Raw genomic sequence first — 27500 nt, forward strand, 5'->3', positions numbered from 1 at the left:
ACAGTGATTAACTTTAAAGTATGGCACAGCTCTTGATCAGATTAGATCTTCAGTGGCAGTGCTTAAGGATAGGATTGACATCAGCTTCCAATGATGATACTCCAATGACAGTACACAAGGAGCAGGCTAAAGCAAGTCTCTAATGACATCGCCTAAGCTAAAGTTAGTAGCCTCCAATGACAGCGCACATGGTACCAATATTGGTCTCAATATGACAGTTCTTAAGGTATGGATATTAGCTTCCCTTCTAAAGGCAAGGCTGATATAAGTTGCAAATGACAACATTAGATAAATGTGTTTAGTTTAAGGTTGATATTTACCTATTATAACATAAGTTGGGACAAGGTTATACGGTTGATATTATCCCCTAAAGGTTGATACTTGTCTTAATGCAAGACGTGATAATTAAAGGTGAATTGTAAACTCGGTAATAATTTCTTAGCGAAGATCTGCATTAAAGGTTCTATTATACCCTTTCGTGAACTTATAATGAACTATCAAACTAGATTTCTAATTTGTGTTGAAGGGAATATATTTTGTGAAACGATGAAAATACTGCACTTTTTTCTACAATATTTCTCTAATTAATTCTGATTTCAACTGACATTCACATCGTTACAACCGCCAACGCTGTAATTCTAAATGCCACTCTTGTGATTTTCGTTTAAAACTATGTTAACGGTTGACATGAGGGCTTCGAAACCGCTTGAAAGTAATTTTAACCTTTCAAATTGATTGGTATTCACACAATTATCATCATTGGCCAATATCCTTTAATAGTTTGCTGTTCAAGTGTAAAAATTACACCAAGATGTCATGATAATTGAAAATATCATGTTGGGAAAATCTATAAATGAAAACTTACCTTGCAGCCAAATCTGTGTGTGTGACGCTGCAGCTTTCCAAAAATGCCATTCCAGATGCAATTTGCATCGCCAGCTCCACAAGCCACGAGACGCTGTAATAAACAAAAGAGAAATAACGAGTTAGTTTGTTGACAAAACGAATTCAAAAAGTAGTTTCTTAGAATTATTCTCTCTCTCTCTCTCTCTCTCTCTCTCTCTCTCTCTCTCTCTCTCTCTCTCTCTCTCTCTCTCTCAAACTGACTTCAATACATATAATCCCAATAACCTATAAAAGCACACATCGTTCAACTGATATAAACTTCGTTGCTTGGAAAATGTTTTGCATAATAACCATAATGAAAAATACTTTATATACAGGATTACAACGCTAAACAACATACGATAGCGTGGCTACTTTTTATTTGATCAGACTTTTAATTGTTACGGATAAGACTGAAAAATGCCAAGTGCTCGGAACTGTCAAGAACCCGAGATAAGTTCATGATATTTACCTCAAATCCTTATTCATTTCTGACCAGTTCTGGAAACTAACTCTTCACTAATACTTTTAACCATGTATAGTAGATATAAGACTGGTACACCTTATGAGAGTCTGCCTGTTTTTCCAGTTTGTTCTCTTTTGTGATTTAAACTTTTTTAAGAGTTCAGTAACTTTCAATATCTCATAACAAAACTGGAAGTAGAATTAATTCTTATCTACATACGGTATCACAGGAACCTTTTATCTTTTACTGCATCTACTGTAGGTCCATGTCTAATATGTCTAGACATTGTTATACAAAACTAAAAATAAATAATTTACTAATGGGTTGGACTTCCTCGATTAACCATTTTCTAGAACTAAAAAAAATATAACGATAAAATTTAGCCGTTTCTCTCCAAATCTTTGGTCTAAAACAGAATACAGTATATACCTAAAACGTAATAAATAACATTCGCCCCACATTTGATCCGAGCGAACTTTAATTCCGAGATCTCTGCTCCAGTGGTTACATCATCCATCTTTTGTTATTTTCCTATTTTCTATATATACGTGTCGTTTGTCTATTCTTACCTGGAAAAAAATATTTACTTACTCGTGAAAATTACTAATATTACTGCTATTCTTAACTCGGCCAAAAGACAATGTTGTTCTATTCAAAGATTACTGTTTTGCCTGTTGCTTTCCAAAACAGCTGAACCAAATACTATTCATTCTCCCTACTAAAATCCAACTGGTTGTTGATACTGTACAATCTTCATTTAGGGATCTAAAAAAATCTACATTTTCCCCATCAGGTTTTCAGCCTTTTCCCTTTCACTTTTTCTGTCTGCTATTCTGCTTTATCATGCTATATACATGATGTTTTTGGAAGTTTTTATAGTTTATATGTGAAGGATCTAATTTAATGTTGTTACTGTTGTTGAAATATTTTATTATCATTGTTTATTCTTCTCTTGTAGTTTATTTATTTCATTTTTCCCTTTCCTCACTGGGCTATTTATCCCTATAGGAGCCCCTGGGCTTATAGAATCTTGCTTTTCCATTTAGGGTTATAGCCTAGCTTGTAATAATAATAATAATAATAATAATAATAATAATAATGTTTGTGGTTTGGTTAATCGATTTGCTCCAACTCAATAAATGAACTATCATTTTCGGATTTAACCCACAGTTTTGGTTACAATTGTATCATATGCGAAACATAGATTACACACACACACACATATATACATATATATATATATATATATATATATATATATATATATATATATATATATATATATATATATATTAGATATATATATATATATATATATATATATATATATATATATATATATATATATATATATATATATATATACCATACATAAATAATCATATCCATTATATTATACATAGTGCACCTGACCCGTCAAATATGACTGCTAAATATTTAGATAGATATGCATAACTCTTGATGTGTACCCCGTCTCACCAAGGTATAACTACTCCCTCTACCCCTGAGGGATGGGGAGAGACCAAGTAGTTATATGTTTGGCAATATATACAATATATATATATATATATATATATATATATATATATATATATATATATATATATATATATATATATATATATATATATATATATATATATATCATATATATAATATATGTGTGTGTGTGTGTGTGTGTATGTATATATATATATATATATATATATATATATATATATATATATATATATATATATATATATATATATATATATATATATATATATATATATAGGCAGCCACTTGCTTTTTTGCTCAGGATTATAGAGGGGGATTATTTGTAGATATATATTTTCAAATATATATATTCATATGTACATCATATATGTATATATATATATATATATATATATATATATATATATATATATATATATATATATATCTATAAACACACATACATATGTTTTATATACATAAATTGTTGAAAATTTGAATGAAAAAAACGGTAAATGCCTGGCAACATTTATTCCAGGATTTTTACAGTTTTAAAAACGTATATATTGATTTAAAGGGGGTGGTATTATGGTCACTAATCCGTGAAAGATAACAAAGTAAGGTAAAATTACGGTCGCCTGTATTTTACTGCAATACGGCTAAGCACAATATATTTTTTTCCGGGGAATTTCCGATTAAAATTGCGGTTTCTTTTAACCGTGTATGTAATATATATACACACATGTATGTGTACCCTGCGTATATATAGACCTATCAATGATTAAGTTTACATGTACACTACATCACGGGATGCACAAAAATAACAAACTGGCAATGCTGGACTCTAGGGGCGTGAGCAATTAGCGAGCTAGCGAAAGAAATTTTATTTTCAACAAAGTTTAATACAGTATCTGTAAAATTCATATTACAGGTCTCTCTGGGAGATAAAGCTCGGAACTGGCTGAAACTTTAAAATATCACTCCCAGAGAGAGAGAGAGAGAGAGAGAGAGAGAGAGAGAGAGAGAGAGAGAGAGAGAGAGAGAGAGAGAGAGATAAAAGTAGCTTTTACCCACAAGCGATAAGTATAGATTGTTAAAACACTCTGTGTATTGATACTTTGAACAAAATGGAGACTAGAAGATATTGTAGGCATCATCATGCTGGAACAAGGCTAAAAGGAGGAAGAAAGACAACTTTGATGATGTAAAGATGCCTGTAAACTTATGATAGACGGGGAAAGGTTGATTATGATCAGAGATAGTTAAATGAATAGCTAAAGGATTAGGTCAACGATTACTATGGTAGAGAAATTATAAAAATATACATGAAACTGTTAAATGGGTGAATTATAAAAAGAAAAAAAAAACAGATAAAATATGGATGCAATGAATTCATAGGAAAACTGACAAGTAGTGACAAGAAATCGTTGAAAAAAATATTTATCATAAGATATTGCGAAGACTAGTAGGTCTCTTTTTTTTCTTTTTTTTAACTAAACAGCAGCCGTAAAATCTTTCAAAAGTTTGATATTCATTAAAGTTATTTTCACATAATATTTCTAACGATTATTAATAAGGCTATTAAAAATCTAAAATAGTGCAGGCTATAAATAAGCATATTCTTTCCCCTGCACATATCATGAGATGATTGACACCGGCTCCTCGTCTTTGCAAGCGAGACGAGGCAAGATGAAGCAGAACAGGAACCTTTAAAACGACTGAGAAGATATTAAGTATTCCAAGAAAACAGTAATGGATTGGTTGGGGGAAGGGGGGAGGAGAGGAGATCCTGCATTGCCATTTAGGAATGAGTGTAAATGACAAAAAAGTAATACCGAAGCGCTGAACACAATATGAGCAAGGAAAGAATAAAAACAAAAGCTTCGAATATTGAAAGCAAAATGAAATATGTAAATGTTACGTCACATACAACCGTATATTTGTGCTATTACATTCAATAATATTTGTAAAAACATACATACTTACAAACACATCTAAATATAAATATTATGATATATATACGTGTGATCTTTTTTTATTAACGAATCTAAATCAATGATTAAATAAAACTGCTACTACTGACAGTGAAGGCGACCTGTGAACTCTGGATGAGCTGTCGTTCCACAGGTTTCCAAACCCTCAAGTCTCTATACTTAGAAAATTTAATCACAAACGAGAAAACACGAGAAGCAAAATTTCCCAGGAGGGCTTTAGCAAGGTCTATAACATTTAGACCTTGGGCTTTAGTAACTTACACGGTAAGGACCAGCGAAATGTCGTCGTAAGCGTATTCTAGTAATGATATTGTTTTCGGTGAAATTTTAGATTCACATAGGAAAAAGTTCGCACAAATGGTTTCTCCAGAATGAGCAGACAGAAGAGGAAACGAGTTTACGGAGAGCTAGGGATAGAATATACACTTCTGAGGTGATAGTTGAAATAAAGAGGTAGCAGAATGAAGGTAGATTATCCAAGGAGTATCTTCATGAAAATACGGAATTCCATTGAGAAGGAGACTTTGTAAAATAAGAAATTTCTTACAAAATTAAAATATTAACTAAACGAATATCTGTAAAAGAATGAGAATATGTAAGAGAATAAGGACTGTCTTAGAAAAAGAGAATATGAAAATAAGACATTTCTTATAAAAGTAGAATATTAAAGAAAATAAGCGATTTCTTACAAAATGAGAAATATCTAAGTAAATAAGGAATTTCTTCCAAAAGGGAAATGTGTAAATGAATAAGGACTTTCTTACAAAATGGGGACTATGCAAGAAAATAAAAACTCTTACAAAAATGGGAAATAAGTAAGATAATAAATTATTTACAAAATGAGGGATAAGTAAGGTAATAAATTTCTTAAATAATTTTGGAATATGTAAGAAAATAAAAACTCTTACAAAATGGGGAGTATATAAGAAAATAAGGACTTCCCTACAAAAATGGAAATATGTAAGAAAATAAGAACTTAATTTACAAATCTGAGGAATATTTAAGAAAATGAGAAATTTCATAGGAATTGAGGAATTTGTGAAAAAAGAAAAAAAAATAGACTTTATTGTAAAAATTGGGAATATGTAAGAAAATTAGGATTTTCATAAAAAAAGGGGGAATGTGTAAGAAATGACTAGCAAAAAAAGGGGATTACGTAAAAAAATTTGGACTTACTTAAAAAATAGAGAAGGTAATAAGAAAATACGGACTTTCTTACAAAATGGGTAATATGTAAGAAAATGAGGAATTTCTTACAAATATGGAAGAATATGAAAGAAAACAAGTAATTATAAAATGGAAAAATATGAAAATGAGGACTTTCTTACAAAATGGAGAATATGTAGGAAAATATGGACTTTCTCGCTAAATAGGGAATATTTAATAAATTAAGGAATTTCTTTAAAAAAATGGGGAATGTATAAAAAAGATGAATTTCTTATAAAATGGGAAATATGTTAGAAAATAAGAACTTTCTTACAAAATGAGGACTATGTTAGGAAAATTAGGAATTTATTAAAAAAATGGGGAATGTGCAAGTAAATAAGGAATTACATTACAAACGAAGGAATATGTAACAAAATAATAATTAAGGGAACATGTAACAAAATAGGGCATTTCTTACAAAAATTGGAAATATGTATTAGTTAATAAAAAATATCATATAGAACGGGGAATGTTCAACAGAACTGACACACAGGGTTCATTATTATTATTATTATTATTATTATTATTATTATTATTCTTATTATTATTATTATTATTATTATTATTATCGTCCCATTTTAGATTCTAATACGGTTTCCTGAAAGAGACTTATTCCCTAATGGGAGGTGAAAAAACAAAAAGAAAGCATGAAAGAAATTAAACCAGTTAGTATGAACCAGACAAAGGGAGAGCATAAGCGGGAAAAGAAAAAAAAATATTCTTATCAGGTTACGAGCAAAGAACTTCAAGATAACTTCCCAACCAGAGAGAGAGAGAGAGAGAGAGAGAGAGAGAGAGAGAGAGAGAGAGAGAGAGAGAGAGAGAGAGAGAGAGAGAGAGCACCATGGATAAATTTTCAATAAAGATGATTAAGAGAGGAAGCGGAATCGTGGTTATACAAGTAAGGTATTGGGTCAACAATCCTAAAATATGCAACATTTAACAAGAAGTATGCAATACCAATTTTCTAAAGACTAAGAGATATCATATTGCTCTCCAGATTTTTTTTATCAATGTAAGTATATACTGTATGATCATTGGCGTGGCTTAAGCGAAAAAAAAAAAAACAGATTTATGCTAATTAGTTTTAAAGGACATTGTTTCCTTCAGGTATGCGAAGACAGGTGTAAAACTGCAGACTGAAACATGAGAATGACAGAATGAATGAATGATTGAAAATCGTCTGGTATCATAACACGAATTGACGGTGATGCTGATGAAGACTTGAGAAATACGCAGATATACACAAAGGAGAATTAAGATCAGAGACTGAAAGACACAAAAATTAGTTTGGAAAACGAATCTATGTCGAATGACTAGAGTAGTGTAAAACTCAATAAATGTAATATTTCGAATAGCATATCCAAAAGACCTTGGTATAATTAAGATTAAACGAAATAAACATTAAAATATGAAGATGAACAAATATAAAATTGATAATATTTTTGTGGAGAGCCAAACAACATTGATTAATGAAAACAGATGAGCTCCAATAAAAAGCCGAGAATGAATGAAGATAAAACTGTAACAAGTGAAGCATCAAGAGAAGATAATGAAATACGATAGGGCTCATGAGCGATGAACTGATGGGAGGATAAGCATGAGAGAGATAAGCGGTATTCAGAGGACTGTCTGGAAAATATCAAGAGTAAAACAACATAGGAAAGAGAGAGAGAGAGAGAGAGAGAGAGAGAGAGAGAGAGAGAGAGAGAGAGAGAGAGAGAGAGAGAGAGAGAGAGAGAAAATTTCCTGATTCATATCTCTTGTAAAAATTTTCCAACTATTGAAGAGCTTAGTACATAATATGTGGAAGTTTTAGAGAAAATATAAAAAACTAAAAAGTAACAGAAATAACGGAAGTACCTCCTTGCCGTTGGTTTAATACCAATATAGAAAAATAAATTCAAAAGAAATAGACTTCCTATACTACCTGAATAAAAACGTACAAACAAAGTCTTTTAGCAAATCATATTTCATATTTGTATACAAGAAGAACAATACTTGTGAAAAGAGACTGAAATCCAATTTTGATATGGAAAAAATGCTAAAATCAAAATGGAAAACGTAAAACTGATATGAACAGATTACATTTTAAAGCAAACTGAAAAATATCTACTGTTCGTGGTGTGTATGTATGTATGTATATATATATATATATATATATATATATATATATATATATATATATATATATATATATATATATATATATATATATATGTATGTATATATATATGTATATATATATATATATATATATATATATATATATGTATATATATGTATATATATATATATATGCGTGTGTGTATGTATGCAATATTATATATATATATATATATATATATATATATATATATATATATATATATATATATATATATATATAGTATATAAATTATGAATAAGTGTACACACAGACACATACATACATATATACTCTGTACACACACACACACATATATTTATATATATATATGTATATATATACATATATATATTTATATATATACATACATATATAAATATTTTATATATATACATATATTCATATATATATATATATATATATATATATATATTTATCTTATATATATATATATATATATATATATATATATATATATATAGATAGATAGATATGTTTGTGTGTGTGTGTGTGTAGGTTTGACTGAATTGATATACAGTATATACATTTATAGGTACAGATATATATATGTACATATATATATATATATATATATATATATATATATATATATATATATATACAGTACAGTATATATATTTACATAGAAACATTCATATATACATATATATATATATATATATATATATATATATATATATATATATATATGTATATATACATACAGGACAATACAGTATATATATCTACAGAGACATTCATATATAGATATATATATATATATATATATAATAATAAATATAAATATATATATACATATATATATATATATATATATACATACAGTACAATACAGTATATATATTTACAGAGACATTCATATATAGATATATATAATAATATATATATAAATAAATATATATATATATATATATATATATATATATATATATATATATATATATATATATATATATACACACACACACATATATATATATATATTTATATATATATATATATATATATATATATATATATATATGTATATATATATATACACACACACACACACACATATATATATATATATATATACATATATGTATATATATATATATATATATATATATATATATATATATATATATATATATATATATATATATACATATCATCAACTCCTCCTACGCCTATTGACGCAAAAGGACTCCATTCGTCATTTCCTACTTCACGCTTCATTAGTCCTCAGCCATGTAGGTCTGGGATCTTTCAACTCTTCTAGTGCCGTGGGCAACCCAGTTGAAAGTCTGGAGAACCAATCTTTCTTGGGGAGTGCGAACCATTTCTGTCTGCCTCTCACTATAATATCATGGTATCATGATATCAATATTACACAGTAATCTAGAAGTTTTTACTAGCTGTGACCAAGTTGTGGAATGATCTTCCAAAATCGGATAGTTGAACCGGTAGAACTTCGAAAGTTCAACCTTGCAGCAAATGTTTTTATGTGGAACAGGCTGACATAAGTCTTTTCATAGTTAATATATGAAATATTCATTTTGATGTTGTTACTGTTTCCAAAATATTTTATTTCAATTGGTTAATATTTCTCATATCGTTTATTTATTTCCTTATTTCCTTTCCTCAATGTACTATTTTTCCCTGTTGCAGCCCTAGGGCTTATAGTATTTTGCTTTTCCAACTAGGGTTTTAGCTTACCTAATAATAATAATAATAATATATATATATATATATATATATATATATATATATATATATATATATACACACACATGTATATACGTATATATCACGTATATATAGTATAAAAATTTTTTATCGCTTATTATATGAAATGATCTCGTCTCCTCAGTAATGTTTTCTGACGTTAAAAATCTGTGTGCCTTATATATATATATATATATATATATATATATATATATATATATATATATATATATATATATATATATATATATATATATATGAAGCAATAAGTAACAAATCGTCAGTAGACCATACCTTTATCCCATATGTTTCTCTACCCACGATCCAATGTCAAGGAATATTGACCAGTACATGTATGCACACCGGCTGAATACCTGAGCATCTTATTTATACAATTTCTGCTTTTATTATTTATGCTGTAGGCTACATAGGCCTAAGATATTGATATCCAGCCACTTAGGCCTAAAAAAGGTACAGCCTACCTCCGAAGGATTCATATTTATGACCGCGGATGGTTTAGTACGTAGGTAATAAATGTCATATTGGGAGTTGTTTTCTCTGTAAGAAAATATTCCACTTTTTCATTCAATAGACAAGTAACACAACTCTGCATATATATCTGTCTGTGTATTATTTCTTCAGAAGTACATGTTACTCTTATTTTCTCCCCCCCCCCCCACCAAAAAAAAAAACCTTGAGACTCCAAATCAATCTTGTGCTATAAAAAAAAATATATATAATAGAAAAGCAAAGTTTCGAAATAGTTTATAAATTTGCCGTTCATTGTAAACCCCATATAAACACCCCATAATAAGTTTTCTACACCAGCACTGATGACCGCAGAAAAGAATTTTTTTTTCCATAGAAATAGTTGTAGGAAAAATACCTGTTTATAAATCTACTGATAATGTGATTATAACAACCGCATGAGTTTTTTTTTTTTATTTTTTTTTTTTGTAATTCTATCAATATCTATAGAAAGTCACTTTACATTCAATTATGCTTTCTAGTTTCGAAACCTAATTCTCATTCTTTGGCAATCTTTATGACACTCATGTATATAACCTACATAATGGAAGTTTATGCTTCTGGAAGGGTGTGGTTTTTAGTTTCAGGATTTTTAATATATATATATATATATATATATATATATATATATATATATATATATATATATATATATATATATATATAATGTATATGTATGTATATATATACATATATATATATATATATATATATATATATATATATATATATATATATATATATATATACTGTATATATATATATACTGTATATATATATATTCCTTTTATAACCCAAGTCCCTCTTTACAACCATGGTACTTTGGTGATTTGCAGTAATAATTGCAATAGAGTGCGGCCCCTAACAAGTGCTGTCATCATGCCCCTGGTATAGCTACACTAACTTCCTCTATTGTATCCTATTCATTTCCGTATACAACAAAAGTATTTCAATTACAATGTGTTCAATTGATAGTTAATTCAATGTTAAAATTGTCTGAAGAGACCAGTAAACTTGGATATGAACCTTTGTTCTTTTTTTAATTGTTTGAATTAAAGTCATTGTAGATGAAAAATCATTATTATTCCCGTTAAAATCTTATGTATCATTCAGACTTTATATTTCATTCTTTTATTGAGACAGAGAATGAAACTAATAAATTAATATTTCAATGAAAATATATTTTTATGTCTGTGAACTTGTGCGCATTTATTTCTAGTTTTTATTGGAAAGTTTGACGATAGTCCAAATGTAGATTATTGATTTGAATTCATGGACAATAGATCTTCTATAAATAAATGTAGAAATGTGATGCATTATCGTTTTTACTATATATAATGCAGTGAAAGTAGGCCGATATGGGAAGACAACTCTTGGTACTTTTTCGCTGTGTGAGTATAGAAGCTTCAAATTCACGACTCCTTGGGACATAATATAGTGGCTCAGTAAATATGAAAAGAATATTGTTTGACCAGGCTAAAATTGTCGGATGCTTCATTGTCAACCCATCGCGATATAGGTTTTATTAATTTCAATAATGATCCTTTATAGGTTTTGGATTTGTTTTTGAAAATGCTTTTGTCTCAGGCACTTAGTCTACCTTAGACTAGAGATCAAGCAAAAACTAGTAACCTGGTCTATATTGGATTAATCATCAAGCAAACACTATTGTAAAGTGGTCTATCTTCTTCTAATGATCTAGCAAATCGTAGAAATCGGGTCTACATTTTTTAATTATCAAACAAAAAATCATAAATCTAGTCTTCCTTGGACTAAATGATCTAGCAAAATCCAGTAATCTGGTCTCCCTTGGACTAATGATTAACCTAACACCAGAAATCTGGACTACGTTAGACAAACAATCTAGCAAAAACCTATAATCTGATTTAATTTGGACTAATAATCTGGCATAAAAAGAAATGAGTAATCTGGTCTATCTTGGTCAACTGATCAAACAAAGAAACCAGTAATCATGTTTACCTTGGGCTGATAATCAAGCGAAAACCGGTAATATGATCTTACTTGGGCTAATGATCAAGCATAAACCAGTAATCTGGTCTACCATGGATTAAAGTTCTACCAAAATCCAGTTATCTGGTCAACTTCGGACTAATATTTTAGCAAATAAAAAAAAAAAAAGTAATCTGGTATACACTACAGGATAATGATTAAGCAAAAACCAGTAATCTGGTCTACTTTGGACAAATGATCAAGCAGAAGACCAGTAATCAAGTGTACCTTTGATTATTAATCAAGCGATAACCTCTAATCTGATCAACCTTGAACACAGGAACAAGCAGCAATCAGGTCTTCATTTGGCTAATTATCAAGCAGAAAACAGTAATCTGTCTGCCATTATTCATTGATAGTTCCAAGAACCAAAGGATAATGTACCGAACACAAATTAACTTTTTTTGGTGAAGAAACTTTGATAACATTAGTAGTAACGAATATATTTTTCCATGGCACACGTTTTAGTACATGATAAATACAGTTGACGCAAACTGTAATATAATTTACCAATCCTAGTGGGTCATATCGAGATCGCCAATTTAATTAAAAGAGCACCAAATAATAATAATAAACATTCAGTATTTTTTCAGCATATATTTATACTCAGTCACATTCTGTCGAGTATAGTTCCTCCATTTTCACGAACTGGTTTAGGTTTCACTACTAATTTACACATTTATTTATTGCAGTGTCAAATTTATGATCCAAACACTCCTATAACCAAAGTATTCAATGTTAGCATTCAATCACCGAAATATATTCTTTCTATTATTATTCTATTTTAATTTTTTTTTTCTGCTTTTATAGAACAAGAATTCCAGTAAGCCTAGTTAGCATTCCGAATTCTAAAGATAATAAATAATGCATCGTGACCCAATTCATATATCAACCTAACAGATACACACTATGAAAATCCCACTAAAAACTTATAATAGAACCTTCTAAATTGCAACATTTAGTGGCATCAGTAATTCATGCAAACGACCCTCTCATTTCGATGTCTTACCTGACAGCCGAGTGGTCCACTACCTGATGAGGTGTAGTTGGTGCTAGTGTGCGAGAGCGCAAGAACTCGGGTAAATGGGCCTCGGGATGGTACTCCATAACCATAGTGACGCCCACACCACCCAATACCACGCCCATCAAACTTGCAACGTTTTCGTGCTGTAGCGTTGCTAGTAACTGGAGGACGATGAGAAATTTTAATAGATTATTAATCACTTTAAATCAGGTAATTTCTGGGTAAAATTTATCAACTGGAGCAAGCTGGTATCAAAGAGGTTGAGATAAAACATTCGAAAACATTCTAGCAAACTAGTTTCTGATGTTTCCTTAGCTGCGCAAATGACCAGTAGGGCTTGTTGGTATATTAAAAAATAATTTAGTCGTTTTCTGAAAGTTACGTGATGATGAAATTCTGGTTATCTATTTAGACTGAGAGAATAGGGTTACTTGAACTTTCAACTGACCTGTGCATGTCGCTTGGCAGCTGGCACTGCCTCGTGGGCTGTGACTGTGATGAGGGCAGCTGAGCTGGGAGGAGTGGCCAGGTTTCCGTCTTCAGCCAGAGAAGCTTCGATGTTTTCAGAAACGATGCCGAGTGAGAGCTGTACCAAGAGGAAAGGAAGGGATAGAGTAGAGCTGACATGAAAAACGTGATAATCTAAAAATATATAAAATTTAAAGAGAAAAATTAATCAGCATGAGGGGAATCGGTGTTGATTACGTGTTCAGCATAATGTAGCTAGGTCATTAATAACACAACCCTCTAATCATAAGGAAAATGAACAACATTCCTGAATAGAGTTATCAGTAATCACTACCATGTTAACTGGCGGTACAATACAATTAGATACATGAGAAACTTGAGAATTACACACAATGATTTGAAAAAAGGCTGTCACATCTTCCTATATACTAATGAACACCGTAAACATTTAAATTGCACCATATTTTAGTTATCTTTTATTTGCTAGGATGGCAATCATCGACAGATTTTTTTCCAAAAGGATACAGGTGCAAGTGGCAATTAAAAAATCCTAACTCCGTACTAATTTGGAGTTCTAAAATATACACGTGCGCAAGTAGGCCTAACGTGCATGACTCCTCGTTTTGAAGTTTGTCTAATTTATATTGAAATAATCTTAAAAAGATTATTGTAGCTCTTGAAAATTGCCTCGTCCTTTGCAACCAAACACTGGCTCTTGAATACTAGCAGCCCGTAGCCATAGAGCAACCACATGTCTTTGATAGTACTAATTATTAAAACATAATACTTAAAGGGTAATAACTGGATTTCAAATTTAAAGTTATATATGCTTAAGACATTTTTCTGTTAGTGTTCCAAAATACCCCAAGTTCCAGTTACAGTATGAAAATACTGATTATTGTTACAACTCGATTTCAAAATATAGTGCCGCTTAAAACGCAACTTTCAAAAGATCGTTGGAATAAGCTCAAGGATAGGACGTAGAAACGGCGTTCCAATGAGGATGGCTTTTTGACTTAATGAAACTCCATAGCAAAGATTCTGATCCAAGATTATGAATGCCATTTCTGTTATTTTTCCGTTTGCAGAATCTTATCTAATTATTCGTTTCTCTCATTTACTCAAGTTCATTTATTCATCGTTCTCTTAATGAATCGAAAACAAGAATTTCCATCCCAAAAAGGGTTGAAAAGAAAATAATTCATACCAAAGAAACAAAATTTTCTTTATATCATACGAATTTATTTTCTATTTCATCGAAGATGACAACTATTTATCAACACTATTTACAATGAACAATTATATACTTCTACAGCGAGATACGTCATCCTTCAACATTATTCAACATACGATTAATTCAAGCAAATAAACTTCCACTTTTTTCACCTGTCATCTGATACACGTAACTTTCAAAGGTGATTACATATTCTGTGTCTCAAATAGCGTTCATAAATAAAGTTAAAACAATTATGAATACAGAGATTACGCCACAATGAGAGAGAGAGAGAGAGAGAGAGAGAGAGAGAGAGAGAGAGAGAGAGAGAGAGAGAGAGAGAGTCATACTTACAGTAGCAAATGCTCCAGAGGCTAAAAGCTGTGTTCGACTAACGAACTGAGGAGCTATGACAGGTGTAGGTACATTGGTGGGAGAGCTCGGTTTGCTTAGATGTTGACGATACACGCAGGTCAACCAGACGCCCGTGACCGCAGGAACCTGTAGGAGAAGGAGAATAAAATCGATAATGGAAATGTGTTTCTAGATGAGGAATGGTAGCCTACACGTGAAAGTAAAAGGAATTTTTTTAGTTGGCTATATATATATATATATATATATATATATATATATATATATATATATATATATATATATATATATATATATATATATATATATATATATATATATATATAATTTCGGTCTTGTGTCCTGGGGAAACACTTTACTGTCTGCCCTAAGTACGTAACTCTTATTTGTTGTCTCTACATTTTCATAGAACATTATCTTAGTTTTACTCATTTAATTTTCCATTCTACGTTTATGGTTTCTTTATTCAAATCTTCTATCATCCTTTGGAATTCCTCCCATGATTCGCTAAATACTCCTATGTCACCTGCAAATCTTAGATTGTTAAATATTAGTTCCTACATTTTTCCAATATAAATTTCTAAAAAGTTCTAGGTATGGTGTGAATAATTTAGAAGAGATGGGGTCTCGCTGTGTAACAACTCTCTGAATCGGAATTTTCTCACTACCTTTACGTAGTTTTAGGATTGCTGTATTTCCAGTATAGACATTTTAAAGTGTTATAACATAAGTTTCCTCTACTCCTTGTCTTCAAAGGGTTTTTATTTATTTATTCATTTATTTATTTATTTTTGAATCAAAAGCTTTCTCATAGTCTATAAATGCCATGCATAATGGATTGTCATAATCTATTGATTTTTCCATAGGGTGGTTAATTACATGGATAGGGTCAGTTGTTGAATGCCCACATCTAAAGCCCGCCCGAAATTAAGAGAAAGATAAGCATGGGATGGAGAACTTTTGGAAGACAAAATGAGATTATGAAAGGTAAAATACCACTTTCTCTAAAAAGAAAGGTATTTAATGAGATAGTCCTACATATTTCAACTTATACATCAGAAACTTGGAGCCTTACCAAAGCCTTTAAACATTAGCTAGTCACAACCCAAAGAATGTAAAGAATAATGATGGGAATAACACCAAAAGACAGAAAAAGAGCAACATGGATACGAGAGCTAACTAAAGTAGAAGATATTCTAACACCATGTAAGAGAAATAAATAGACATAAGCAGGACATATAATGAGAATGACAGACAATAGATGGACATTAAGAATAACAAAATGAGACTCTAGAGATTGCAAAAGAAGCAGGGAAAGGAAGAGAAGGCGATGGATTGACGAACTAAGAGAGTTTGGGGATGTGGACTGCCATAAACACAAGCAAGTGGAAGGGCATGTCTGAGGCTTTTGTTCTGCGGTGGACAAGTAACGGCTGATGACACACATATATATATATATATATATATATATATATATATATATATATATATATATATATATATATATATAGAGAGAGAGAGAGAGAGAGAGAGAGAGAGAGAGAGAGAGAGAGAGAGAGACCCTACTGTCCGTTGCTCAAGAAGTTTATGTTTTGAAAATACATTCAAACAATGTGTCCTGCTCATAAAATTGCTCCATCGCCCTATTTCTGACTGAGAAGTACTAACCGCAGCTTACAGTGCCGGGTATTGTTCACCTGTTTCAATTCTCGGATTGGAATATTTCAAGTTCTATTCATTTATAACTGCTTCATTTAGTCCTTGTCAACAACCGCCCACCCCCAAGCTCGGTAAACATGTTTGGCTAGATTACAGATTTGTTTATACCGTAATTAGCACTCGAGTGTTGTTCTTTCAGTGGCGAACATGATTTATGTAATAATGCTAAACAAAAAGGACTTATCTCAAAACATTTAAAGGACATAGGCTATATACAAAATTATTCACTCTAGAGTTTTATAATAGAATTACTGATTTAGTCTCTCTCTCTCTATCTCTCTCTCTCTCTCTCTCTCTCTCTCTCTCTCTCTCTAAGACATAATACTGAAACAAACAAGACCTCTGACCGTAAAAACAAAATTAGCTCTTTCGGCTATCAACTACTGTAAATATTAACAGCCTATGCAGTCTAAATTATATATTACTTTCTCTGCAGTCTTACTTCGGTTAATATCTGCCCTTGTTATATATCCTACTTTACCTTCAATCTTACTTCCTTTCTCTCATCTTGCTTGCCAAACCTTTTTTTTTTTATTACCTCACAGGTTGACTATGGTTTTACCCTAGATGCACTTGAACATGAATGGCCTTACAGGCCCCAGCGCCGGGCTTTATAACGCAAACCAATAATTTCAATCCAAACAAGTCTGTACTGCAGAAAGAAATGCAACCGAAAGCTCTTAAAACCCACCTTGGAAACTTCGAACAATATAGCTCGTAAAGAAGCAGGTAAATATCCGGGACAGGGGTCGAGTGGATTAGTTTTAATTACAACAGCATACCAAATTAGTTCTTGTGTAAAACTCTTTACGGTGTCTAATTAGGTCTACACAAAATCCGAAAAAGATTACAGCAACTGCCAAATTTTTCCCTACCGACACAATAACAGGAGTAATTCTACTGCAAAGCAATTTTCGGGGACTGGGCCGCCCCCCCCCCTTCCCCCTCTTCCCTCGCAACGTCGGTCTGAACGAGGTGGTTGCAATTAGTGTAAACACCATCGCCAAAACCCATATTGGTAATCCAGGCATAAACCCTTAAGGCTTAAATAAACGGAATTAAACTATAATGATTATTAAAAAAGGGTGTGTGCTAACATCTGAAATTAACCATTAGTTCCCATCAACAGGAATTGGTTTAACGCTTCCACAAGGCCCAAATGGGCCTATAAAAGAATAGGGATAACTGGTTGATTTTGGCATAAAGCAATCTAGTGGTGAATAACGATCTGCAGAGATTTAATTAATAAGTAAAATGATTGGTCAGAAAACGAAGCAAGGACTATCATTTCTCTTATATTAGGATACAACTGCTTCATAAGGTATTTTTCACATTAACACCATGATTACAAAGGTATAATCTTGAAAGGCCATCATTTTTCAATTCCTTCATGTTGTTCCTGTATCAATTTTTTCTTTCAAAGAGCGCCACATTGTCCAAAGATACTCGTCACCTCCTTTAGGATTGTCCCAGAAGGTCTTATATCTATGGTAGACTCACCATTATTCTTACCTCCATAGAATGCTTGTGGTTAAAGATTTATTCTTAACATACAAGCCCATTAAGAGTAGTCAGGAAAGTGAACAGTCGAAATAAGTGAACAGTCGAAATAGCTTATATAAATATTTGTTTAAAATTGACAGTTAACTCTATTGCATATTAATATAGGATTCAATACGTGTATCATAGTCTTTAATATGCACCTATTAAGGACTGGTTCTTCAGGAATGTAATTTGGTAAAGAATAATTTCTTTTATAATTAATATAATAACTTTTAAAATTTTCTCTTATTTACAATTTATCATTAATCATGCGAGATTTAGTTTGAAATTACAAGGTGAAATCTCCTCTTATATATAGTTACCAATTCATCAATGATGATTGCAAAGAAAATTGCTTTTACTAATTCTTGGATCTATTTTCTGTTGTTGTACATTTCCTAACCCTTCCGGCCAGACGCAGGCTCTTGCAAGTATATTGCAAATAATATTTCCTGTTAGCGTTCCAGTTCAAGCAATCTGCCCACAACGGAGGCCTGGTATCTGCTGCATTCTAGATTACACAATAATACAAGATGACTGCATAATAGTTATTGTTCAATGGAATGTTAAAATTCCAATTATATGATTCTTGTTTGACATCAAAGGTTTCGATGGTATACTTTGCTGTCAGTTATAACTAAGAAAATGAGAGTTGAACAGACTTGAAAACTCCAGTTGTATGATTTTTATTCAGACATTTATGTTATGCTACCAGCATAAAATCAGGTTTTTATTTTTTTAATAATAATAATAATAATAATAATAATAATAATAATAATAATAATAACTAGTAAAAATTAGAATTGCTTTGCTGAAACAATTCTCAGAAATAACTCCAAACAGAATTTGCCAAGAATCTGCCCTTAGGTATATTGAAACAATAGAAAGATTGTAAATAGTATATTATTGATTATGGGCCTACAACGGGACCTAAACTACATTTCTTACTATCTTTGTTGCCTTGGAAGGCCACCTAACCCCTACTTTTATGGCTCGGATGAAATATGGTGTGAAATCGGGCTAGATAGCACCGTAGATTTAATATTATTTGAAAAAAAAAAATCTACCATCTCCCAAAAACTGTCCTGTGACCTTCAGGTCAAGGTTAAGGTCATTCATATTGCAGAGTTTACGTTGTCTCATTACCCTCTACATTTCACAAAATTTGGCTCAAAGCAGCCGGGTATTTTCTAATCTATCATCTTCGAACAAGTGGCAGCCATTTTTTATTTCATGATATCTCATAAACTAATTAATAAAGTTGGTTCACACTTGCACCTGCACTAGACCATGTGCCAAAGTATCAACACAAATTTTAAAGAAATTGATGGAATGGTTCTCGAGATCTCGAAGAGCAATCGTTTTAAGTGATTTTTGCTTTGTGCATAGAGGGCGCTGGATGCACCTGCACGATTTTCTTGATCTATACTTTCCTCCCCATATGGGTCATACCGTTGCTCAAGTTTGAAAGCAAATGTTTTAAAATTGGCTGAGTTATTAGCGATCAAAGACCGGAGAATAATAATAATAATAATAATAATAATAATAATAATAATAATAATAATAATAATAAGAAGAAGAAGAAGAAGAAGAAGAAGAAGAAGAAGAAGAAGAGTAATAAAAATAGAACTCAACTTGTGTGGATTTCTAATAATAATAATAATAATAATAATAATAATAATAATAATAATAATAATAATAATAATAATAATATGGGACCAACCATAAAATATAATTAAATATGATACTTATAGTGACAGTTACTTGAACATTTAATCTGGTAACAGTTGTGCGACTACCCAACAAAGAAAATTCTCGTATGATGAAGCATATACTTTTCAGAGCTCTAACCTCAACCGAAAAAGTTATCTTATGGTTTTTAATATTATAAAGCTTTTCCAAATTGAAGTATGTTACAAAAGTCAAGTTTCTTTCATTCATTTACTGAACAATAAATTTTTCAATAAGAATATAGTACTTTCGTATTTTATTGGGATTTTTCATCGCATCTGTAACGGAAATTTTTCATTTTAATTCTAAACAGAAACTATTGTAGAATTTGAAAAAAAAATGCTCTGGGGAATTTAAAATATCAATAGTCAACATTAAGTTAACCTAATTTAGCTTATCCTAATCTGGGCTTACAAATATAACTCGTGCTGTACAATACTAAAGTAATTCATAAAAAACGGGACAGAAAAATTGGGATTGTTGGAATATGAATATTGGGAAATTATGTAATACGAAGTAAAGACCAAATCCATTAGTGATGCCGCTTAAGTCCCCTAAGAGATTATTTAACATTAGCCTACAATGGGACTGACGAGTTTTGCCCTGAAAATTTATCAAAATTTTGAAAATATCCGAAAAAAAGAAAACCTAAGAATAGCTGCTCTAACTTCCCCTGTCTGTAGTGTAACTTAACTATTTCTGAGGCAAAGCAGTTTCGGGTGAAATGCATATAAACCTAACCTACCTAACAAATTCTTAAACCCATCAAGATAAAATTGTAATATCATCAAACACAAGCCTGGGGTATCCAAGGAAAATCAATTCATCTATTTCAATGCTCCACATTTAATCAAAAGATAAAGAATAGATTTGGGTTTGCAAATTAGAAAATCATTGCATACAAAATTAAGGGATCGCTGTAGACCTTACCTTGATCTGTCGATCGAAGTTCTCCGGTGGAGGAGGTATGGGAGGAGGAGGATTTGTCAGCGTGGCTAAAGTCATTGGTCGAGGAATGGAAGTGAAGGTTGAAGTAGCCGGGAATGTTGAGGATGGCCTTAAAGTGGAGATCGGCCTCAGCGTTGGCGTTGCATACACTGGTGTGTGATCAGGGGTCAAAGGTCTACCTCGGGATAAAGTATTGTGGGGCGACGTTAGAGGACTCTTTTGGATATCGTCGTAAAGTAAGCAGCTGCCTTCTTCGTAAGTGGGCGTTATGGTCCCACCTACGCTTACGCCGAGTCCCACGCCTTCCATCAAGCTCTTCATGTCCAGGGTATCGGGAGGTGGCCGACGGAAAACTCTAGGCGAGGAAGCCTTTCCTTGCCTCCTTCGAAGCCAGACACCAGCCCACACTAGCACCAACACACCAACGCCCACACTAAACCCAACAGCTACTCCGACGTAAGTACGATGTTGATGGGCTGTGTATACAGCCCAGACGTCAGCAGGTGGCTCAGGAGGACGGCCAGCAGTGTGTTCTTCAGGAGACGTCATTGCCCTTTTCTCCCAATCGCCTAATCTGCAATCACACGGTGCTGCAAAGAAACAAAGATCATGGTATAAAACCTGGGGTAAAGAGGGTGCACAAAATATAATAAAAGAATCATAAGAAATAAAAAGCAAGGACGAGTTAACTTTAATCTGCTGACAGGAATTCTACTGCCAAAAGAAAAATACGTATTTGAAGTTGTGTTGTGCATTATCGAACAAAGGTGAGAATACTTGATTGTCACTTTGCATATTCGGCATGACTTTATTCTCTACTTTATTCTTTGACTCTATATTGTACGGCCAATACCAATGAATTTCTCTCTCTCTCTCTCTCTCTCTCTCTCTCTCTCTCTCTCTCTCTCTCTCTCTTTTTAACAATATACGGAATGTTTGTAGAAAGTTTTCCAATAGTACACACTTTCATATATGTAAAAGTTATTTACCGTGAGGGGAAGCGATACAATTCCCAACTTTCCCTATAACAATAACAAAACAGGTTACGTAACATTTGATTTGTTACTCGCCACATTTTTACGAAACAATAAAGAGAATAATAATGGACTATTTCACAAACATCACAATTACCTCTAGATAAAACATGACTGAATTCGTATCAGTGATGAACACTTGGTAGAAATAGGCGCAAATCTCTGAACAATAGAAGCTATTTACTAAATAAAACAAAACCATCACAAAACTAAATCCACTCAATGTTTTAATTCCCAACGACACATTTGTATCACCGGAATATCCTAAATCCAATTTCATTTAAAATTGCAAACAAGATATCAGTAATGTAGAGAGTCCATTATCCCTGAAATATTCCGACAAACATTCAACATGTCACAGTGGGAAAATCGTGAACGGAAAATATTGTAACCACCAACTAAAACGATTTGGTAGAGAGAGAGAGAGAGAGAGAGAGAGAGAGAGAGAGAGAGAGAGAGAGAAATAATTGATACATTTCTACTAGAAAAGGAAAGACAAATGGAGATAAAAGTGAAACATGTGTTTATAGAAACATCGAATATCAATATTTGCAATTGTCGAATACAATCTGAACACCTGGGGAATTGGATTCCCATGTTAGCAAAAAATTAACTAGTTTTTGGACTGAGAGTCAACTTTGTCCAAGCAGGAACTCTTGTTCCTTTGAAGAGTTCATAATACACATGGACGAAGCCTTTTTGGAGAACATAGAATTGAGATCCAATAGTTAACCTTATATGGTAGACTATGTAAAAGTTGAAATAATTAAGCTGAGATGACGTTGCCTATCTATCAAACTGATGTTGAGATTATAAGATAGGGTAATTAAAATATAGTAAAGCGCACGGTGTATTTATTAAAATCTCTCTCTCTCTCTCTCTCTCTCTCTCTCTCTCTCTCTCTCTCTCTCTGCATGACTAATTATTAATTTTCTAGTATCTGATAATAAAATATAAACAGAGAATTAAAGAAGCAATGTGTATCCATGAGCTTCAAAAGGCCTTATGCCTAAGTATTAAGAAAGCAAATATATCATAACCTTGGAAAGAGCTTTATTCGCGGATTAATTTAAATAGTCCAATATCTAATAACCTTAAAAGAGGTAAATCCACTAAGTTCGGGGATATAGAAAGTTGGTTTGGCATATCCTTTTGGTTTTCTGTTGTGTACTCCGTTATCTCCATTTCCTCTCTTACGTACGTTACTAATATATGTATCTCGATCAATATTTTTCTATTGAATGCAAGTCAAAGCTAAAGCTTAATGAAGGGTAATTATGTGTAACAAGCTTCTCTCTCTCTCTCTCTCTCTCTCTCTCTCTCTCTCTCTCTCTCTCTCTCTCTCTTTGAGGAGAAAAAGGATGCACATCTTAAAACTGGATATATACAACTGAGCTTGAAGGGTTTAAAAAGAGTGTCCAACTAGAACAGGCACTCGGTTGAGTGCATACCTTCACCAACGCCACATTTCTTACCCTGGTTATGCAAACACAACAGATCCCATTGGCTATGCAATGATGAAACCTCCACTTTTTTCAAGTTCATTGGCCCAATTGACCTTTGAACCCCAACCGTTAACCAGGGTAATGATGACACTAGACCGTGTTGAATATCACTAGATAGGCAATTGCATTATTCACATTTTGACATTAGTTTCATGTAAATCGGATATAAATTGACTTTGATATAGCAAAAAGGCTTTTTGGCCTTTTCGTGACCTACGCCTTTGACCCAATCATGTTGCATATCATAAGATAAGCAATTCAATTATGCCCATTATGACATTAATTTCGTGCAAATGGGATAAAAATTGACCTTGAAAGGGCAAATAGACTTTTTTTTTTACCTTTTCGTGACCTAGACCTTTGCCTCAATCATATCGTATATCACAAGATAGGTAACGGGATTATGCACATTTTGACACTACTTTCATAAAAATCTGATAAAAAAAATACGTTTTGACCTTTTCGTGACCTACGCCTTTGACCCAATCATATTGTAGGTCATAAGATAGGTAATTAAATTATGCACATTTTGACACCAGTTACATGGAAATAAAATAAAAATTGACAACGATATAGAAAAAAAGTTTTTTAGACCTTTTGTGACCTAGAACTTTGCCCCAATCATATTGTATGTTACAAGATAGATAATTGAATTATCCAAATTTTGACACTAGTTTCATGAAAATCTGATAAAAATTGGTAGTGATAAAGCAAAAAGACTTTTTGACCTTTTCGTAACCTACGCCTTTGACCCAATCATGCTGTATATCATAAGATAGTTAATTAAATTATGCCCATTTTGACACTAGTTTCATTAAAATCGAATAGAAATTGGCAAAGATGTACCAAAAAGTCTTTTTGACCTTTGATTTAGACCTTTGACCCAATCATGTTGTATATCACATGATAGTCAATTACATTATGCCCATTTTGACACTAGTTTCATTAATATCGGATAAAAATTGGCAACGATATAGCGAAAAGACTTTTAGACCTTTTCGTGACTTAGACCTTTGACGAAATCATGTTGTATATCACAAGATAGATAATCAAAGGATCCACATTTTGACACTAGTTTCATTAAAATTGAATAAAAAGTGGTAAATATATAGCAGATTAAATTTTTTACCTTGAATTTTGACCCAATCACTCTCAAATCATAAGATAGGCAATTGAATTATGGACATTTTGGCATTTGCTTCATGCAAATTTGATAAAAATTGACCGCGATATAGCAAAAAGTCGTTTTTGACCTCGATTTCCGACACAATCACTCCCAAAATCTAATCAAATCCTCCCACCAAAATTCATGATTCGATAAAATAGTTTGTGCGTTATAAGATTCATAAACAATTAAACATATAAGCATAAATACATAAGTACACGCTTATCAAAACATAAACTTCTTGCGAAGGTAATAACAGTTTGGAACTTGTAACCTTCAATATTCTTAAAGAATTGAATGTGTGGCATAAAGAAAATAATGCATGTTGCTTCCATTTTCCAAGTTTATATTGCTATTCTGATAACGATTCCATTTACTGATATATGAGGACCATTTTCTCACTCTACCATTCTAATCAATATACGACAGATAACAAGTCTGTGATGACATATTGTTAACTATATTCAAGGAAATTCTTATCGTATAACCACCTCAAAATACTGAGGGTCTAATTTCGGCTTATTGTGTGCGAGTTTCAAGATGGATAAAATCTCAGACTCAAAAAATCGGAATGCAAGGTAATATCTAAACTTCAGATGAGTTTTGCATTAGCCCACTCCAAAGCTTTCGGTTCGGGATTTAGACTAATTTGCATTTCGCATTATGCGCCGAGAGAGAGAGAGAGAGAGAGAGAGAGAGAGAGAGAGAGAGAATTACAGGTATGATTTACTTCGCAATTTTTCATATATGAGAGTATGTGTGTGTTACTCCCACATAATAATTACTTCACACTCTTTATAATGAAAGTTTCTTAGAGAGTTCACCAGACTAAATATGGGAGAGAAAAATATATTACATATCAAATGTAAGTTATAGTAAATGCAGAGTTGTGGTAAATTTATTGTATATTTAACAGTGTCATCTGTTTTTCTAATCACAACCATTCCAACGTACACAGAACTAGATCTAGCATATTTCAATATTTGCTCCTTTAGAATAGAATTTGTAAAGGAGCTCTTTGATTTGTAACAGCTGGAGGTTTTCAAGCGAGTGACCTTTGAGGGCTTCAATGGCACTTCTCGAATCAGAATAAATGTCATATTCAAGATTAACACTAAATTACTGTTTTTAACAATGTCAACTGCCAGCAAAATGGTTGTTAGTTCACATGTAAATATTGATGCTTTCTTGGGAAATGAGAACTGAATTGTTCTTTCTGAAGATACTGAAGAACAACCAGCACCCATCGAAGAATTAGAACCATCAGTATATTATATAGCCTAGTGAGGTCCTCTACTTTGAATATGTTCCAAGGCGTGTTGTTTATGGTGACCCGGAGTTTAATTATATTTCCTTGAAAGCATATTGTTTTCTTCACAATCCAAGGTGGAGGAAAAAGAGATGGTTGAATAATATTCATCCTGTTGCTTGATGATTGTAATTGGCAATTCGCTCTGAATTGAAAAGGAGGTTCTCGATTGTTTATAAATAGATCACATTTAGATTGAAGATATGCTTGTTGGATAATTGGTGGATATGATTTTCAAAGCGCGTCGATTAGTTACAAAACCTCTATGTAAGGACAAAGGTGGCTCCCCACTTTCACATAAAACTGAGATATTTGGGGAAGATCAAAAGGCTCCACTACAAAGACTCTGGCTTTGAGAGTGTAATGGATCTAAAGACTTCAAAGTAGCTTCAGATTATGATCCATATATTGGGCTGTCATAGTCCATCCTGTATAAGACTAATGTTTTATGGATCATCGGTTAAATAGAGAGAAAGTTACTCTCAAGTAGGAATTACTTTACCCTTTTTCATAAGAGAGAGAGAGAGAGAGAGAGAGAGAGAGAGAGAGAGAGAGAGAGAGAGAGAGAGAGAGACAGAGAGAGAGAGAGAGAGAGAGAGAATCTATGCACCAAATTATTCTAATTGGTTATTGAATTAAGTCAATTAAGCATTTTTCTATAAATGTAAGCGGATAAACCGAAAACAATGCGCTATTCTGTGTATTTATACAACCTTAGAATGGTTTATATATATAGTGACCTATATTACTATATTATCATTTAACATGCTTAAAACATCTTTGCAATTAACTTGATCAGTTAATGAATTCCAATTGGCTTACGACAAAATGACAAAAAACCTACATGTCGAAGTGCAGTCTTATTATTATTATTATTATTATTATTATTATTATTATTATTTGCTAACCTACGAGACTAGTTGTAAAAGCAGGTTGCTAGAAGCCCAAGGTCTCCAACAAGGAAAAGTATCTAGTGAGGAAAAGAAATAAGGAAATGAATGAACTACAAGAGATAATAAACA

General features: G+C 31.9%; 1 protein-coding gene across 1 annotated transcript in view; it reads right to left on the reverse strand.

The window, feature by feature from the left end:
• LOC137650115 (discoidin domain-containing receptor tyrosine kinase B-like) overlaps positions 1-27500 on the reverse strand; it is a 436271-nt gene that overhangs the window by 140454 nt on the left and 268317 nt on the right. The window contains 5 exon segments of the mRNA XM_068383246.1: positions 866-958; positions 13458-13633; positions 13921-14058; positions 15508-15654; positions 21448-22055. Coding sequence (XP_068239347.1) covers positions 866-958; positions 13458-13633; positions 13921-14058; positions 15508-15654; positions 21448-22055 — 1162 coding nt within the window.

The sequence above is a fragment of the Palaemon carinicauda genome, chromosome 11 (assembly GCF_036898095.1).
Source record: "Palaemon carinicauda isolate YSFRI2023 chromosome 11, ASM3689809v2, whole genome shotgun sequence".
Taxonomy (NCBI): Eukaryota; Metazoa; Arthropoda; class Malacostraca; order Decapoda; family Palaemonidae; genus Palaemon; species Palaemon carinicauda.